Genomic DNA, 19,246 nt, shown 5'->3' with positions numbered 1-19,246 from the left:
CTCTCTGGGCCTTTATTCTGTAGTCAGGACTTCTCTGACCACAGCTGGGAAGCATTCTCTGATTTTAAGAATTCATGTGAGGGATCCCTGGGTGGCGCAGCGGTTTGGCGCCTGCCTTTGGCCCAGGACGCGATCCTGGAGACCCGGGATCGAGTCCCCACATCGGGCTCCCGGTGCATGGAGCCTGCTTCTCCCTCTGCCTGTGTCTCTGCCTCTCTCTCTCTCTCTCTCTCTGTGACTATCATAAATAAAAGAAAAAAAAAATTAAAAAAAAAAAAAGAATTCATGTGATTAGATGGGCCTACCTGGATGATCCAGGATACTATCCCCACCTCAAGGTCATTCATTTCATTATATCTGCAAAAATTACTTTTTTTCATGTAAAGAAATACATTCAGATTTCAGGGGTTAGGATGGGGTCTCTTGGAAAGCTATTATTTTGCCTACCACACTATTTTTCACTTTAAACTAGTTTTTCTTCACAAATCTCTCTCTTTTTACAAGGGGTGTCTTGATTTTTGTGGCCTGTTAGGTGGTGAAAAATGTGTCATTCTGTGGCCTATAATAGTGAACATAAATGATATTGATGGCAAATGAATGAATGAATGCAGTGTTCTGTTTTACCTCAAACGAATGGTGAAACTCTTAAAAGAAAAGTTGCAGGGGCTGAGCGCGGAGTCCGGGGCGGGGCGCAGCCTCCCTCCTCCGCGGGGCCGAGCGGGCACAGCGGGCGCAGCGGGCACGGGGCGGGGGGGCGCCTCGGGGGGATGCAGGTGCCTCCCGGGGCCGGCGTGTAGAGAGGGCGGGTCCCCGCCTCGGGAGCGCGGCGGTGGAGGGGACAGAGGCAGCGGCCATGGCGACCCCGGCAACCTGGGGTCCTCCGTCTTGGCGAGCAAGACCAAGACCAAGAAGAAGCACTTGGTAGCGCAGAAGTGAAGCTCTTTCGGGCCAGCGATGCCCTGCTCAGCGTCCTGGTGTGGGGGGTAAACCGCGCCATCAATGACTGAGCCCTGTTAGGTTGATGCCAGATGACTTCAGAGCCTCTTCAAAGATAAAGGTGGACAATCACCTTTTTAACAAAGACAGCATGCCAAGCCACTTCAAGTTTAAGGAATACTGCCCGATGGTTTTCCGTAACCTGCGGGAAAGGTTTGGCCTCGATGACCAGGATTTCCGGAATCCCCGCACCAGGAGCGCGCCCTCCCAGCGACTCCCAGGCCCGCAGCGGGGCTCGGTTCCACACCGCCCAAGGCAAAAGATACATCATCGAGACCATCACGAGTGAAGATGTGGCCGAAATGCACAGCATCCTGAGGAAATGCCACCGGTACATCGTAGAATGTCACGGGATCACGCTTCTTCCCCAGTTCTTGGGCATGTACCGGCTTAATGTTGATGGAGTTGAAATATACGTGATTGTTACAAGAAATGTGTTCAGCCACCGTTTATGTGTATATAGGAAATACGACTTAAAGGGCTCTAGGGCGGCTCGAGAGGCCAGCGACGAGGAAAAGGCCAAAGACCTACCGACTTTAAAGGATAATGATTTCATTAATGAGGGTCGAAAGATTTATATTGTTGGGATCCCTGGGTGGCGCAGCGGTTTGGCGCGTGCCTTTGGCCCAGGGCACGATCCTGGAGACCCGGGATCGAATCCCACGTCGGGCTCCCGGTGCATGGAGCCTGCTTCTCCCTCTGCCTGTGTCTCTGCCTCTCTCTCTCTCTGTGACTATCATAAATAAATTAATTAATTTTTTTAAAAAAAGATTTATATTGTTGACAACAACAAAAAGGTGTTCCTGGAAAAACTGAAGAAAGATGTCGAGTTTCTCGCCCAGTTAAAGCTCATGGACTACAGCCTGCTGGTGGGAATCCACGATGTGGAGAGAGCCCAACGGGAGGAGGTGGAGTGTGAAGAGAATGACGGGGACGGGGACGAGGGGGGTGAGAGCGATGGCACCCACCCCGTCGGGACCCCTCCAGACAGTCCCGGGAACACGCTGAACAGCTCCCCGCCCTTGGCTCCTGGGGAGTTTGATCCGAACATTGACGTTTATGGAATTAAATGCCATGAAAACTCGCCCAGGAAAGAGGTGTACTTTATGGCCATTATTGACATTTTGACTCATTACGATGCAAAAAAGAAAGCAGCCCACGCGGCGAAAACCGTTAAGCGTGGTGCTGGTGCAGAGATCTCGACCGTGAACCCAGAACAGTATTCAAAGCGCTTTTTGGACTTTATTGGCCACATCTTTATTTTTTTTTATTTATTTATGATAGTCGCAGAGAGAGAGAGAGAGAGAGAGAGGGGCAGAGACACAGGCAGAGGGAGAAGCAGGCTCCATGCACCGGGAGCCCGACGTGGGATTCGATCCCGGGTCTCCAGGATCACAGCCTGGGCCAAAGGCAGGCGCTAAACCGCTGCGCCACCCAGGGATCCCCTATTGGCCACATCTTGACGTAACCTCCCACATGGCCTTGGACAGACGTGAGCCCGGGAAGGAGAGAGAGGTGGCTTCGGTGTAGGAAACATGAAAACCAAACTCAGTGAAGCACACCTCCTCGTTTACATCTTCAGGCCAAGTCGACTGATTTGGAGGCTACTCGCTTTAACAGCTCCTGATATTTCCCAGCATCGTTCTAGCTATTTCTGACACGTGTGTGTGCCGTGCACGTGTGTGTGTCTGTGCGTGTGTATTAAAAATTAATCAATGAAAGCCGATCAGCTTCAGTCAGAGTGCGTTTGGGCAACAGGCCTCTGATTCCTGCTGTGGATGGATGGACGGATGGATGAGCACATGCGGGGGGAGGGGCTGAAGGAAATGCATGTCAGACCAACCATGTTGGCGTCACGCAATAAACTGTGGATCAAAAAAAAATAAAATAAAATAAACTGTGGATCAGTTTATTTTCTGGAGTCGAAAGATGTGATAGTTTTCATAATAATAATGAAGATAATAATAATGATGATAATAATGATGGTGATTAAAAGAAAAAAACTTAAAAAAGAATTACAGATCAATTAACTGGTGCATGTGTTTGTAAATTTTCATTCTAAAGCAGCAGTTCTCAACCTTGAACTTATATCAGAATCACCCAAGGGGTGTTGTAAAGTCCTGATACCCAGGCACACGACATACAAATTAAGTCATAATTTCTGGGGCCATAAATGGCCTTAAAAAGCTTTCAGGTAATTCCAGTGTGTAACCAGGGTTATGATGTTTTACAAACCTTAAATTGTGTAATATATTCTTAACTTGGGGAATGACAAATGAAGAGTTTTTAACATTAGACTTTTAAATAGTAGGTGGTCTTTGTATTGAATAACTTTGACTTGTAAGATCTGAATAGATTGATGAAAAGCAGATAGTTTCATTTATCGCAGGCAGCCATGACCTGTAGTCAAAGCACCAATAATTTATTTTCATTTTTAAAATAATAGAGGATAAATGATATTGTTCCCATTCTTTCTTTATGATTAGAAAAACCTGAGAAGCATTAATATTATAGGCCTTAGAACCAAAATAACTAACAAACAAATCAGGTATTAAAAATGCCCAAAATAGGGGGTGCCTGGGTGGCTCAGCCATTTAAGCATCTGACTTCACCTCAGGTCGTGATCTCAGGGTCCTGGGATTGAGCTTCATGTCAGGCTCCCTGTTCAGCGAGGTGTCTGCTTTTCCCTCTCACTTTGCCCCTCCCCCTGCTTGTTCTCTCTCTCAAATAAATAAATAAAATCTTTTAAAAATGCCCAAAATAGAAAAAAAAAACTCACAAATGGAAAACTTCGAATAAATAATATATATATGTATATATATATATAATACACAATTATAATTAAGAAACTGGGATATTTACCTTTTCTAGTGTTAAATTTGTATTATCCTAAAATCTGCCAGCCAATATTACTTAAAACTGGATAAAATAGCACCACTTCAACACACTGGGAGGAATAATGGGACAATATAAAACTAATCTGGCCAGAAGATTCTGGCCAGACATGCAAGGGTCTCATTTCCGAACAACTTGAGGAGCCATTTGACCCAGCATCAGGGAAAACAGAAAGAGAACTTCAGTCATTTGCTTATTTAACTATTTTTAAAGACATAATTAGTTCTATTGAATTATTGCAGTGGAGGAAGGATGGAAATATGAGAACTAGTGCAAAGTAGGAGGGGAAATAAAGGCAGTGGGAACTCAACTTGAAAATTTCAAAAGCTAAATAATGTTGAAAACAAGGACCACATTGGTTTAACGTCTTGTTTCCTTTTGTTTATTACTGGGCAGTAGAAGGTTTGTGGGCCTGTGTATGGAAGCAGTATTGGTAGGTTCAATGTACCCACATTTCACTGATCTTGGTTCTGCTGAGGGCAGTTCTAAACAAATGGTTGATAGAGTGGTCTTTATGTTTGTTCTCAGATGATGGATTCACCTGATAGCCCAGGCTCCCACTCTGCCTATTGTAAAATGAATTTAGTCCCTCTTTGGAGTATATAAGCTGCTTACAGAGAGAGAAAAGAGCAGGGATGAGTCAAACTGCAGACAGGATATCGAGACTTATTTGTCCTCTCCAGTGACTGGTCACATGAAGAAACAAAATCCATTTTCCAGCCATTTTATTCAATACACTTCACAGACTTTCAAGTTCCTAAAAAAAGACCAGTGAAAGGCAAATGTCTGATTATTCTCCCCATTCTGGCAAAGAAATTGGTTTCTCTCCTTTTGTTTCTCTACATTTTATTCTTGCCCTCCTCTCCTGAAGAGATCAAACAGCACAGAATCTTTGGGACCACCTTTAAGATATAATGCATTTTTTTAAAAGACTCCTTTCCAAACTAGGAAGCAGATAACAACATGGTTTTGAAAATGACATCTTCCCCACTCCCAATGCCTAGCCACTCAGGCTTATTAACTAATCAGTCATCACTCAGGGTATACCTGAAATAAATCAGTTATTAGAAACTGAAGTGTTCTTTTTGGGGGGGGTTGTTTGGTTTTTATAGATAACTTGTTATCTTTGAGGTTACTAATATTGTGCGTGGTTCATTCATCATGTGTAATCAAGAAAAAGAAAAAAAGAAAAAATAAGAAAGAAAGGAAAGAAAGAAGAAAAAAGAAAGAAAGAAAAGAAAAGCTCTTCTCTTTACCAAAACAATGCATAATTCCTTCCAGTAAATGGAATATTGTCCTCATAGACTGATTTTGATGTTGTTGCTGTTCTCATTGAGTGTAGTCATTTTCTGGGTTTATGATAAATTTAGGTGAAAGATTGTCAAGTGCCGCATTTGGGAGATTGATGAGGTGTTCCTTTTCCTCCTTATAAATTCACCCAGAAGTGCACCAGTTTTCAGGGGGCCTTTTTTCCATGCAGAGGACTGAATTAGTCCCACATTAGTTAACATTTAAGATAATAATAACGATAAAATTTATTGTCTGGAAATGAAAATATCAATCTCTCATACCCAATTTGTCTGTTGTGCTTTGGTACAACCTCAATCAAAATTGAGTTAATCAGGAGTGACCTCATAGGGTCACTAACTCTAAAATTAATTCTGGTTTTAATGATATATGCCTCTAATTTATACCTAAAAAGTGTGGACCACCTGTGTTGTTGACTGGTTGTGATCATCTTGAGACCTAAGGGATTTGTATCAAGAAAAAATCCAGACATACAGGATACATGTTTCTTTAAAGTGATGCTATAAAAATTATTTTCTCGATTAAATCTGTTATTCATTTTTTATTTTGTAAAGCCATAAAACTCGTGGCTTTGAAATGATTGAATATATGTTTGTGATTTGTTTTCACTAGCCTCTTTCCTTATTCCCTGTCTCCAATGACACCATTCATGTAGCATAACCACAAATCTTTTAAAGCACATTTCGTAGACAGGACTGCATTTGGCAGGGCTATAGCTTGCAGTGATACAATTTTATAGAAAATAGCAGTATTAATTAGATATATGCTGGTGAGCTAGAAGTAAATGTTTATGATTATTGTCTAAAGCCAAACAGGAAAATGTAAAAGCAATAATAAATATGTTCTCTCTCATTCCAATATACCAGCTTAGGCAAATTTTTGGCTGGAGAAGCATAAGTGAGTAATTAGATAATTGCTGCCTTGATTGAGCTTAATAGGAAACATTTCAATTAGGCTAAAACTACACAGAAAGGAAGTGGGTTTTTTACAAAGGGAAACATTCCTTGTCATGCAACTGTCAGCTTGTGCCCACACTAAGAGATGGGATTAAGTGGATCTCTGCAAAGGAAACAAAAAAGAAATGATTGCAGTAATTAGACCTATACTTAAACATTGTGTCTTCTGATAGAATTTCTTGATGATTCTAGGCTCGATAACGCAGCCCCTATAAATGTCTTGCCTGTAACAAATTACTGCCTTAAATCTATGGCAAAACAAGTTCCTGGAAAAAAAAAAAGTTATGATTTTCTCATACTACAAAAACTAACATTCTAGAATTGCAGGCCTCTTCATGAAGCCACCTGCATGCTAGCAAATAATCAGAAAAGCCATTTGGGGCTAGTTTGCATGGTTAATAGTCTCTCCTTAGCATACCTTGAGTGTATGTATCCAGTTCCTGACTCAGAGCTGGAACCAGATGTAAAAATGCTCCTTTCAAAGAATAAATGTCCGAAGAACAGTACTATTCTTAATGTCCTGGGAGTTGAGGTAGTGATGTGACCCTTTGATCTGTCAGCATAGGGGTTTTATCCATTGGGAAGGCACATGGTTCCACCCATGGGTGGTTAAATTCATGGGAATGATGTAATATAGATGCCATTTCAGGGCCCCAGCAGGTTGCAAATTGCCTAGCCCAAGGCCTGACACATATAGACACTTAGTAAATTGATGTTTTAATATTGCTTTATTTTGTTTAAGATTTTTAATTTATTTATTCATGAGAGACACACACAGAGAGAGAGAGAGAGAGGCAGAGACACAGGCAGAGGGAGAAGCAGGCTCCATGCAGGGAGCCTGATGTGGAACTCGATCCTGGGACTCCAGGATCACGCCCTGGCTGAAGGCAGGTGCTAAACCGCTGAGCCACCCAGGGATCTCCTTAATATTGCTTTATATGAAAAAGACAATAGCTTGAGCTCTTGCTAGATGAGAAATGGAGAAGCCACTGACAGAACACCAAATTATTATATCACCTCTAGAAATATGATATATCACCCAAATCTTGTAAGGATCTTGTCAAGACAAACACAAGTCCCATTTAAGGTATGCTACTGCACTGATGCTACTGAAACAGCCCAAAAAGCAATTGATTCCTTCTGTCTTTCTGGATGGGCATCCTTCTCTCTCAGTGTCTCTGCTGTACAGGGGAAGCAGCGTTAACAGCCCACATTAAGAGGTAGCAGCATTGGAGAGGCCTTTGACTTCCTTGTATTGTGTAGGGGTTAGGAGCATGGACTTTAGAATCAGTTGGGCTTTGTTACTTGTTTTGTGACCTCTGGCAAGTTACTTAACTTTTTCAAACTCAGTGTCTTCATCTGTAAAATAGGAATGGTAAAAAAAAAAAAAAAAAAAGGAATGGCAATATTACCTCCCTCTCAGGGTTGTCATGAGGAATTAATGACATGATGCTTAGCACAATTAAGCACTCAAACATTCTTGGCTCCTATTTTATTAGAGGGCACGAGTTCTCATAATAGAGCATAATGCCTAAGAAGTGCTTTTTAAAGTCAGGGGTGCAAGGGTTTGCTTCTCCATTTCCTTTTCTAACCAGCACCCAAAGTTCAAAAGTTTTGAAGAGGTGTCAGGGCCACCTCTGGTCTGCTTCAGTCTGCCAGAATGTAAAACTAGTGTAAAGTCTGTGGAGCCAAAACTGAGATGAACTGAAACCCTGCATCAAGAGGTCCCGATTAACAGTCCCCCCACTTCTGGCCAGCAGTTGGGCAGATGGGCCATCTCTTACTGTGGTCAGTGGCTCTATAGAGAAAGCAGCCTTCCTTGCTCATACCCAGGTGACATAGTCGAGTGTGTGATGTTCTTTCAGTGTTAATGACTAGAAATGCTGCATTTGACTATTTACATTATTAGAATTTAAACATAATACAGGCTTTAGTTGTTGTTAGCTTTTTAGAAGCCATTTGAGGGGAAAATGGGAAGCCGTTGAATAGAAGGATTTACACTGATTTGTTTTCCAGCACAGCAGGGTAGGAACTCCAAGCCTATGACCATAAAGTTAAAGAGCTTGGAAGCTTTAGTTTTAGATTCTTAAAATTAGATTGTGACGGATCAATAGTCTGTATAGTAGACTTGGTAGTGAAAGTTTCTTTGGGAGATAAATTTGTAAGCATTTCATGCACCCCATGCAGAATTATTTCTATTTCTTTTTTCAGGCTTCTCAAAACCAATCACGATAGGTTAAATGAGAAAGAATTTTAGTCTCTCATTCAGTGGGTAAAACCTTAATTAGTTTCTGTCTTTGGGGAGATGGTCTACTAAATGAGGAAGTGGAAGAGGACCCACAGATCAGTTCCGTAGAGCAAGCTGGAGGTAGTGCTTTTGGGGGCTGGGAGGGAGGTATCCCATATCCTGCTTTTCATGATTAGCTGATAGAGGTTTCCATACCTCCTGTCCCCATTTGTCCTTAGACTGTTTATGACCAATTTTCCTATAGGGAAATGCTAACTTGGAATCTCAGGTGGCAGACCCCACTTTTGTGGCAAGATTTAGGTGTCGTGTGTGTCTAAAGGACAGAGAAATTCTTGTCTTTTCTATTATACTCCTTCCTATATGCTTTTGCATTCAGAAATGTGGCCTTTCCCTAGGAACCCTTTTTACTGGGAATTCTGCTTTATGACAGCATTTTGACTTGCTGCCAGAGAAGCTGGAAATGAAGGAAGTTCAAGATAAATATCAATGGTGATTTTTTTTTCTTGGTCACTCTCTTTCTCTCTCTCTCTCTCTCTCTTTTTTACAGAAAAGTCATATGCTCATATCCTAACTTGTCCCAATAGAGGGTCAATTACAACCAGTTGGCTGTAAATCCAATCCAACAAAAACACTGAGAGAAGGAACTGTAGCAATAGATACTGAGGGTCTCTAGAATCACTATAAATGTTAAGAACGTGTCAGCTGTGAACTCCGGGCCTTTAAGCGATATTTTAGGACCCAGTGCTTCCCAACATAGCCCCTAATGAATAAAAATGAGCCAGGCATTTTTGTATGGTTAGGGTTGTCTTTTCCCCCAAGAAATCTTTTAAAGTTAAAGCAAAGTCATAATTAAAATTTCATAAATAATATGATTTAAAAAGTTCATTAGCAGGCTGTAATAGTCAAAAACAGTATGTGTTTCAGAGAGGGATGTTCACAGAGTACATCGCAGTGATAATAATTACATTTTAGGAATCAAAAAGGATTTTAGAGGTGGCAGCCCTTGGAAAATCTTTTTGACTACGTTTTGACCATTATACATCTAAACAGTTTTGAAAACTGAAAAAGTTAGGAGGACTTGATGTGCTGGTGAGAACAAAGATTCTATATTGCCACAATAGTTGCTCACTTCCTGGGGGAGAGCAAATGACAAAGCATGCATTATTTGGCCCTTCATGTAGGTGAGAAATGAAATCCAATTTTTTCATCCTGCATATACATACAATATGAAATATGATCATTTAGAAACAAGAGCAATAAAGACCCCTTGCCACATGGCAGTAATTTCTTTCAAAAAAATGATTTTTGCATTCTATGAGATGTTTGTCTTCTAATAGGCTTCTTGAAGACATTCTGGCAATGTGCTAGAATTCTAGGTTTTCGTCCTGTTATTACCAAACTACGGGATATTTAACAAGTAATTAAACCTCTGTAGGCCTTGGTTCCTAATATATAAATCAAGATTGTTTAATTAAAGGTTTAGATGACCATTTCCAGCTCTTACATTCCAGAATCTATGAACCACTTTATCCATTAAACCTCAACTTTGGCAGTGAATCAGAATCAGCTAGGGAGCTTTAAAAATTGCAGATACCTTGGCCTCATCCCACAGAGGTTTCAATTCAGTATATCCAATTCCACTCAGCTTCTGAGTGAAGCTTTTAAAAGTTTTTTAAATGTATATGTATACCCAGAGGTGAGATTGCAATAAACAATTAACTCCTTGCTAGGCACTCCTCATGTTCCTAGATAGAGGAGCCTGATCTAATTAGTCAAAACAGGATAAAATATATCATATAAAATATTCCCATTTTGGTTTTTACATCCTGGATGCTAGCCCCTTGAAAGCCCCATTCTTTCATGCCACCTCATTACAAACATATAAGCATCCAATATATCAACTCACCTGTCAGATAAATGGTAGAAGGGTATACATGCTAACTAACTAACCTGTGAATACTGTAACTTACAGAAGAAGTATATCCTATTTTATCTAGTCCATGAAATCATCTTAAGTGTAGAGATTCCTTGATAGGAAGGACTAATTAGGGGATAAAGAAGTATCAGACAATTTTGCATTTACTCCTTGCAACCAGATAGGCATCAATATTTCATCTTACAGATAAGGAAAGTAAGTCTCAGTGAGGCTTATCTTTCTTACCCGAGATTTCCCCACAAGGCCATGTTACCAGAGGGAGTAGAAAAAAGTAGCCCTTCACAGCAGGGCTTTTCAGATGCTCCTATGGTCATCCTTACACAGGCCTATCTAGTTAGAGGTCTAGCTTTAGCATCCCCAGGCTCCACTCCATAGTTTAAGAGCCCTTTAACTTGGAACTTTAGGAAAATATTTAGGAAAATAATGAAAAGAAATACTTGAGAATGGTCAAACCCGTATGGAAGAATCATGGTAAAGACAAGGTATGACCAGCTCTCTTAAACCCAGAAGTAAGTACCATAAATTGGTAATATGTAATTTGGCAGTATGTATCCCTGCCAAATCTTCATAACATTTACATCTTTTGACCTAGTACATCTAATTCTAGGAGGCTGTTCTAGGGAATAATTATTAGTGTGGACTAACATTTGAATAAAAATAATAGAATTGCTTTAGAACAGTATGTATAATAGGAAAAAAGGGAAAAAATCTAAATATTTACTGAAGGTGAATAGTTCACTATACTTAAGTACATCCATATGATGAAATATTGTAGAGCATCAAAAATAATGCTTCTGAAGAGATTTTAATGAGGTGTGGAAATATTAATGCTATTATATGAAAAAAAGATACAAAACTATATGGTATGATCTCAACTATAAAAATAAAGGATGTAAGCATTAAAAACTCTAAAATGTTAACAGTAGTTATTTCCAAGTAATAAGATTACAATACAGTTCATTTTCTTTATACTTCAATGCACTTAAATTTTTTTCTGTAAGTCATGAATTATTTTAAGAAGTGGGAAACATTAAAATATACTTGTGAAAAAAAGAATCATAGAGTTGGTTAGAAAAAGAAAATTGTACAGAAATAAATTAGCAATAGTAGAACAGAGACCTCAGTTCTAAATAATCTAAGCAAACCCACCAAATGCCATTTACTTTGGTAGAAATCCATCTTCTTGGGTCCATGTTTTCTTCATGTGTCAAATTAGGGGACAGGATCAAAGGAATGTTAATGACATTTTTATCTTTAAGATTAAAAAAGACTCATCACAACCCTGCTAAAAAGAGTCCATATTTTCAGATAAGAACAAAATAGAAGTGTTACCCAATAATTTCTCTAGTCTTACTTTTTTTTTTCCTGCTTTGAAACAGAAACTAGACCATAGCAGAAATTCCCATGGTGTTTCAAGGGTATTAATAATTTTGGTATATAGGGCACAGGATCAATATAGATAAGCATATAGACATATAAAGTATGGCTGATTAGATACTCTGAAAGGCTCCATTACTTGGTACAACTAAATATGGATAAATTAGAAGCCTAACTCTCAAAGCATTCCCAGGACTGCAAGAAGCTAAGTCTTTAAGAGAATCTTTAAGTGCAAAAACAAAGCAATAAAGAAACAGAGAACACCTAACAAACAAACAAAACAATACAAAATAAAAACTAACAAAAACAATCAGAGAAAACCCCACCCTTGAAATAATCTCTCCCCCAAACAACTGAGAACTGAAATCAGAAAGGGGAGCAATAAATGATTGGATCAGGAGACTTAGACTGAGGCTTTCTATAATATCAGATTGCTAACCTAAAATTTCTGGATTATCCAGGACCCTCTGTAGGGAAGTTTACATGATCTCACAATGATTATGCCTTAGTCTCATGGGACAAAGAAACTCAAATCCTCTTTATAGGGAAGCAACTTCACTATAGTTGTTTGGGATTCCCACAGATAAAGTCCAATTAAATGAGTTCGTAAAAATCAGCCAGGCAGCCAAGTGAGTGGAGGCCCAGCAGGGTCAGGGCATTGGCTACATTTAGGGAGATTGAGCAAATAAGTGAATGGACTGAGGAAAATGGAAATAAAATTTCTCACTTTTGGAGATGGATGTTACTAATATGAAAAGGAGAATACAGAGCATACCCTGTGGCATTGGATCGGAATTGCAGATATTGATATGAACTCATGACTTCCAATATAGAGATAGATAGGTATAGAAATAAATATAAAAGTAAAAATGTGTGTATATAGACTTATGTATATATGTACATGAATATATTTTGTTGCTCTGTCCACTTGAGAGTGCCTGAAAGATCTCTGTAATTAAGAGCACATGTAATACTGAGACCATCGTTTCTAAGTACCATTTTCCACTAAAAGGAACTAGAGTTCCTTGGAGAAATGGCTGATATCAGGGTTGGGGCAAGGATAGTCTAAGGTAAGCTTGGACGTCTTTTTTTAATATTTTATTTATTTATTCATGAGAAGCAGAGAGACAGAGAGGTAGAGACACAGACAGAGGGAGAAGCAGACTCCATGCAGGGAGCCCGACATGGGACTCAACCCCGGGTCTCCAGGATCATGCCCTGGGCTGAAGGTGGCACTAAACCGCTGAGCTACCCAGGCTGCCCAGCTTGGATGTCTTATACCAGAAAGTAAGGACATACTCAAAGAATGATGGGAATATATGAAAAGGACATACAAAACTGTTTGAAAAGGCTCTTACTGACCAAATTTGGGACAATTTGAGCACTAAAATAATTCTAATGGCTTATATCACATTGAATAAAATAGGACTCCAGAGTCCTCACTGTATAAACAAATAGGTTACAGGGATAAGAGAAAGTTTTTTTTTTTGGAATGTCATTAAATGTAGAGGTAATGTAATTAGAAAATATAGTAGCCATAATAATAATAATTAATTCAGTCAAGAAACATCAATATAGGCTAATATTTGACATCATGAGCCTCCTGATATATTGCCCTGAGGTAACAGCATACTTGTTTAAGAAGCTGAATCTTATCATGAAGAAGCATCATAAAAACTCAAATTGAGACACATTCTACAAAATCATTGACCTATATAATCTTAGAAAATGATAATATCCTGAAGGTCAAGAAAAGACTTAAGAACTCTTTGAGATTAAAGGACACTGAAGAAGCATAGAAACTAAGTGCATTGTATTATTCTTGATTGTATTCTTTGCTATGAAGTACATAATTTGAACACTTAAAGAAACTCTCGGAATTCAGAGTGAAGGACTTAAAGAAATTCTTTGTGCTATTCTTGCAATTCTTCTCTAAGTTTGCATTTATTTCAAAATAGAGCATTTTTAAAATTATTGCACAATTTTAGAAATTCACCAAATAAGGAATGGGAGTCAGTAGAAACAAATAAAAAAAAAAAGATTTAAATCTATAAAAATTTTAGGTATTTGAATTATAAAATTAAAAAAGGTAAAATATTGTTAGACAATTTTTAAATAAATGAAAAATGGAATTTAAGCACACAAGGGAGAAGAGACTTCTAAAAGCTATTATTCAGGTTAGAAAAAGAACTAAATTTAACTTGTAAAAGTGAAAGAAAAATGTTGATGTTAAGAATCCAATGTACAAGCCAAGTAGAAGATAAAAAAATTGAAAAGAATATGGTGAATTGGAAGAAGGAGCTAAAGAAATTATCAGAAGTGGCTCAAAGAGACAAAAAGGAGTGAAAGTAGAATTGAGAAGTTAGGAGACATCAAAAATGCAATGCAAAGGTCCACTATACATCTGATAGACTGTCCAGATGGTATACTGAAGAGCATGGAGGAGTATCAATATTTAAAAAAATAACTGATGTTTGAAACAGATGAAATGTAAAATTCCACAAGTAGGGCACCTAGGTGGTTCAGTCAGTTAAGTGTTTGCCTTTGGCTCAGGTAATGATCTCGGGGTCCTGGGATCAGCCTCTCATCAGGCTCCCTGCTCAATGAAGAGTCTTCTTCTCCCTCTCCATGTAGCCCTCTTCCCTCCCTCCCTGCTTGTGCCCTCTGCTCTCTTTCATGCTCTCTCTTTCAAATAATAAATGAAATCTTTAAAAAAAAATTCCACAAGTAAAGGTAACACTATCATATCCCAAGCAGAAAAATTTTTAAAGTCTGTACACAGACATATCATAGTAAAACTGCAGAACACCAAAGACAAAGAGAAGATCATATGGTAATTCTATTTTTAATTTTTTTTTTGAGGAACCTCCATAGTGTTTTCCACTGCACCAGTGGCTGCCCCAGTTTGCATTCCTACTAACAGTGCATAACCATATGATCTAGTAATTGCACTACAGGGTGGGTATTTACCCAAAGAACATGAAAACACTAAATTGAAAGAATATATGCCCCCCTATATTTATTGTAGTATTATTTACAACAGCCAAATTATGGAAGCAGCCCAAGTGTCCATTGATAGATGAATGGATAAAGAAGATGTGATATACACGCACACAGACACCCCCCCCACACACACACACACACTGAATATTATTCAGCCATAAAAACGAATGAAATCTTGCCATTTGCAACAACATGGATGGGTCTACAGAGTATAATGCTAAGTGAAATAGCTAAATCAGAGAAAAAGAAATACCATATGATTTCACTTACATGTGGAATTTAAGAAACAAAACAAAAGGAGCACCTGAGTGGCTCAGTGGTTGAGCGTCTGCGTTTGGCTCAGGCCGTGATCCTGGGGTCCTGAGATTGAGTCACACATTGGGCTCCCTGAAGGGATCCTGCTTCTCCCTCTGCCTGTGTCTCTGCCTCTCCCTCTGTGTCTCTCATGAATAAATAAATTAAAAAACAAAAACAAAGAAAAAATGAAGAAGCAAACCAAAAACCAAACTCTTAACCAAGGAGAACAGATGGTTACTATAGGGGAGGTGAGTGGGGGGAGAATGGGTGAAGAAGGTAGAGGGGATTAAGGATGCACTTATTTTGATGAGCACTGAGTAATTTATAGAATTTTGGAATCATTATATGCCTTGAAACCAATATAACAGTGTATGTTAACTACACTGTAATTATTAGCAAACAAATAAATAAATTTTTTAAAAAGACAAAAAACCTAAAAACAGCCAAAAAGAAAAGATGAATCATCTAAAAAGAAATGATAGTTGAATAACAGTAGATTTCTCAATAGCAGCAATGAAGGCCAGGAAAAAATGGAGAACATTTTTTACAATGTTGTCAATCTAGATTTTTGTAACCACCAAACCGTATTTTAATAGTGAGCACAAAATAAAGATATTTTCAGTTGACAACAGAGTTTATCTCTAGTAGTGTTGTGACTGACTTGTGCAATGCCAAAATTTTATACTGAAGCCCTAACCCCCAGTATTTTAGAATGTAACTGTATTTGGAGATAAGACCTTTGAAGAAGTAATTAAGTTAAAACAAAGCCATTAGGGTGAGCCCTCCTCCAAATTGCTTGGTATCTTTATAGGAGAAGAGATTAAAACATACAAAGAGAGACACCATGTTGTATGTGTGCACAGAAGTATAATTATGTGGGATGAAATAATCAGAAAACGGTCATTTGCAAACCAAGGAAAGACCTTAGGAGAAATCAACCCTGCCAGTTCTTTGATTTTGAACTGCCAGCCTCTAGAACTGAGACAAAATAAAATTCTGTTGTTTAAGCCACCCATTCTTGGATATTTTTTTTTTTGTTTTTTTTTTTTTGGATATTTTGTTATGGCACCTTTAGCAAACTAATATAAGGATGTCTTTCCATTTACCAAAAAAACTTCAAGAAAAACACTTTATACTTCAAGGAAGAGAAGACCTTATCAGAAAGGTTTGAGATGAAAGAAAGAATGGTGAGCAAAAAAATTGGTAAATATTTAAATACACATTGTATAAAATAATAGTAGAAATGGGTTCTGAACACCAGGATTCACAAACCATGACTTAAAAACCAGATTCTCCAGTTGCTTCTGTTTTCTTTCCTTGCCTATCCGGTCCACCTTTGCAGCAATGTAGACTGTTAAGGATATTTCTGAGTTGTTTTCTCTGAGTACTAAGGGGACTGCAGTAACTCTCAGCCAGTGTAGTGTTGGTGGTGCTATTTAGCGTGTCACTCAAGAGTCAGGACCATTCAGGAGGACCAGAGTCAGGGTCTGACTCAGATGTTCCTCCCCAAGGGAAGAGTACCTTTTCATTGTCAACCTTGGAGGATTTGAGGTTGATTTTCTTGAGTGAATCCAGTTTTTCCATTATTCTTTTCAACAGTATGTCAATTTTAAACTTGATCAGCTCTATCTAAAGTTATAATGACATGAGCTGATAAACAAAAATAAGTGAGAAAATTTTCCTCTTTTCATTTTTTAAGGGAACATCAAATTATACCAGGCTTTTTACTCTTCCTCTCACCTCTCTTAAGTTTGACCTGTAGGTGAACAGGATTATTTCCATTGAACAAGCCCCAGTTGGGTGTAGACAAGTGTGGTTCCTTTAAGTATATAAGGATCTTCATCTATGTTTGAACTATATGTTCATCACTTACCGGTGTCAATGTTAAAATGTCTGGGAAGCCTGATGAGATCTCAGAGAGGAAAGGAAATTCTGAAATGTAATACCCTCTTCTTGGCTGCACATCATTTCATACTCTTTCCCTTAGTCTCTATCTTTAAAACAGTATCATAAGCAATTTTATATGGGGAGCCCCGGGGGGCTCGGCGGTTTAGCGCCGCCTTCAGCCCAGGGCGGGATCCTGGAGACCCGGGATAGAGTCCCGCGTCGGGCTCCCTGCATGGAGCCTGCTTCTCCCTCTGCCTGTGTCTCTGCCTCTCTCTGTGTGTGTCTCTCATGAATAAATAAATAAAATCTTTTTTAAAAAATAAGCAATTTTATATAATACCAGTGTCATTGCAATTCTTTGTTTACAACACTGCCCCTTAAATAGCTATGATGGAGCAAATGAAAGGAAAAGGAAATAAAAGGAAAGACAATAGATTACACAGAATCCAATTGAGTTTGCCACTATCCTTGGGTTACATGGAATGTATTTCTAATAAATATATGGGGTAAGAAAGGCAGAGATAATATTAAGCTATGAGGATAGGGTGTTTTGTTTTGTTTTGTTTACTGCCATATACTATCTCCTATGCCAATTTATATATATATATATGGCATAAGTAGGCATCCCCAAAATTTGTGAAATAAGTAAATCAGACTGTAATAGCCCGGCTAGATTTTCCCTCTCATATCTAATTTTAGATTAAAAAGAATAGAAAGATGTAAAGCTATGAAAATGTACCCAGCCATATAGACTATTCACCAAAAATGCACTCAATAAGTGTATAATGTCTAGAAGACCTTTATACCATGTTTCAGAGTCTTATATATAAGACTCTTGAATGTCAAGTGAAGAGAAAAATAACTTTCTTTTAAAAAACTTTATGGGTATTAAAGTCCTCAAATATTTAATATGAGATAAAAGGCCAAATGTTTGTTTTGGATTATTATTCAGGCATACTTTATGATGGTTATTAGCCGTTCCTTTGCCTATTTTGAAAAAAAATTCAGAGGCAATCAGTGTCTTTAATGTTGACTTGGAAAAGTAAAGCAACACAAACAAGTATATTCCCTTAGATAAAGAGAATATTACTTTTTTTTTTTATGATAGTCACAGAGAGAGAGAGAGAGGCAGAGACATAGGCAGAGAGAGAAGCAGGCTCCATGCACCGGGAGCCCGATGTGGGATTCGATCTCGGGTCTCCAGGATCGGGCCCTGGGCCAAAGGCAGGCGCCAAACCGCTGTGCCACCCAGGGATCCCTAAAGAAAATATTACTTAGTAAAGTATATCTGCATTCCAATGTAAAAAACTACCAAAAATGTACTAGGATCACTAAAGGTTAAATATCTTACTATTCATACATTTCCGTGTTTTTTAAAAATTTTGTTCTTTGTTTCCTGTAAGCAAGACCAACTGGATGAAAATAAGATTACTGTGTTGTGATATTTGAGTAATGTTTTACTATTTTTGTACACTCGAGTCAATTCATTAAGGCGTGTCCACACTATACTATGAATAATACACAATGAATAATTTTAATTATTAAATGAGTCACAATTTCTGTGACAGTATATTTTAAAACAACTTCTTCATACATTTTTTTGAAAGGAGTTTAAAAGATTCTAAAATCAGTATATTTTAAAACAACTTCATACATACATTTTTTTTTAAAAGGAGTTTAAAAGATTCTAAAATCAGTTACAAAGTTCAGTTTGAGGCTGAGCTTTTAGTGTTTACTTCTAAGCACTAAAATCGCATAGTGTTGATGGTAACAGATATTCTCCATGTTTTATGAGCATTTTCCAAAATAAATGACAATATAGGGTCACTATATTCATATTGTAAAGGGCGCATAATCATAGGGATGGCCAGTAGAAAACTTACAGTGTTGTTTGCATGACACCAAAACAGTCATTCACTTCATTAAAAATGCAAGAGGTAAATTCAGTTTCTAAATCAGCCTGTTGAGTATTGAGTAGAATAAATATTCAGCTCAGTGTTTTTTTAAATAGTTGTCATTATATATACCCAACTTATGCTTTAGTAAATAAATAGAAGACAAAGAACAACCTCTTCTATGATGGTCTCATCCTACAAGCCAGAAAAAAAATGTCACTGACCTTAGGGCTGCTGTGTACATAACTAATTATTAGGTTAAAGCCCTGAACATTGGACGAGGACTGGAATTACACTCAGAGGATACACTGTCCATGCATTTGAGTGTTTTTGTTTTGTTTTTAAGGAAAATCTCATTGTTTAATTGAGAAAGAATTAACTTCCAGGAAACAGATTAGGAATTTATGTTTCCTTTAAATTTGGCCTTAGAATTTGCTGGATTATAGTC

General features: G+C 38.3%; 2 protein-coding genes across 9 annotated transcripts in view; both read left to right on the top strand.

The window, feature by feature from the left end:
* SLC25A21 (solute carrier family 25 member 21) overlaps positions 1-19,246 on the top strand; it is a 470,325-nt gene that overhangs the window by 159,675 nt on the left and 291,404 nt on the right. The window lies entirely within an intron of this gene.
* Positions 634-19,246, top strand: part of LOC112935363 (phosphatidylinositol 5-phosphate 4-kinase type-2 alpha-like) — a 39,196-nt gene continuing 20,583 nt past the window's right edge. Inside the window, 5 exon segments of the mRNA XM_072762543.1 lie at positions 634-931; positions 934-1,002; positions 1,005-1,200; positions 1,202-1,577; positions 1,767-2,279. Of these exon segments, the coding sequence (XP_072618644.1) occupies positions 634-931; positions 934-1,002; positions 1,005-1,200; positions 1,202-1,577; positions 1,767-2,279 (1,452 nt within the window).

The sequence above is a fragment of the Vulpes vulpes genome, chromosome 6 (genome assembly GCF_048418805.1).
Source record: "Vulpes vulpes isolate BD-2025 chromosome 6, VulVul3, whole genome shotgun sequence".
In the NCBI taxonomy this organism is placed as follows: domain Eukaryota; kingdom Metazoa; phylum Chordata; class Mammalia; order Carnivora; family Canidae; genus Vulpes; species Vulpes vulpes.
This window is presented reverse-complemented; position numbering and strand designations above follow the sequence as displayed.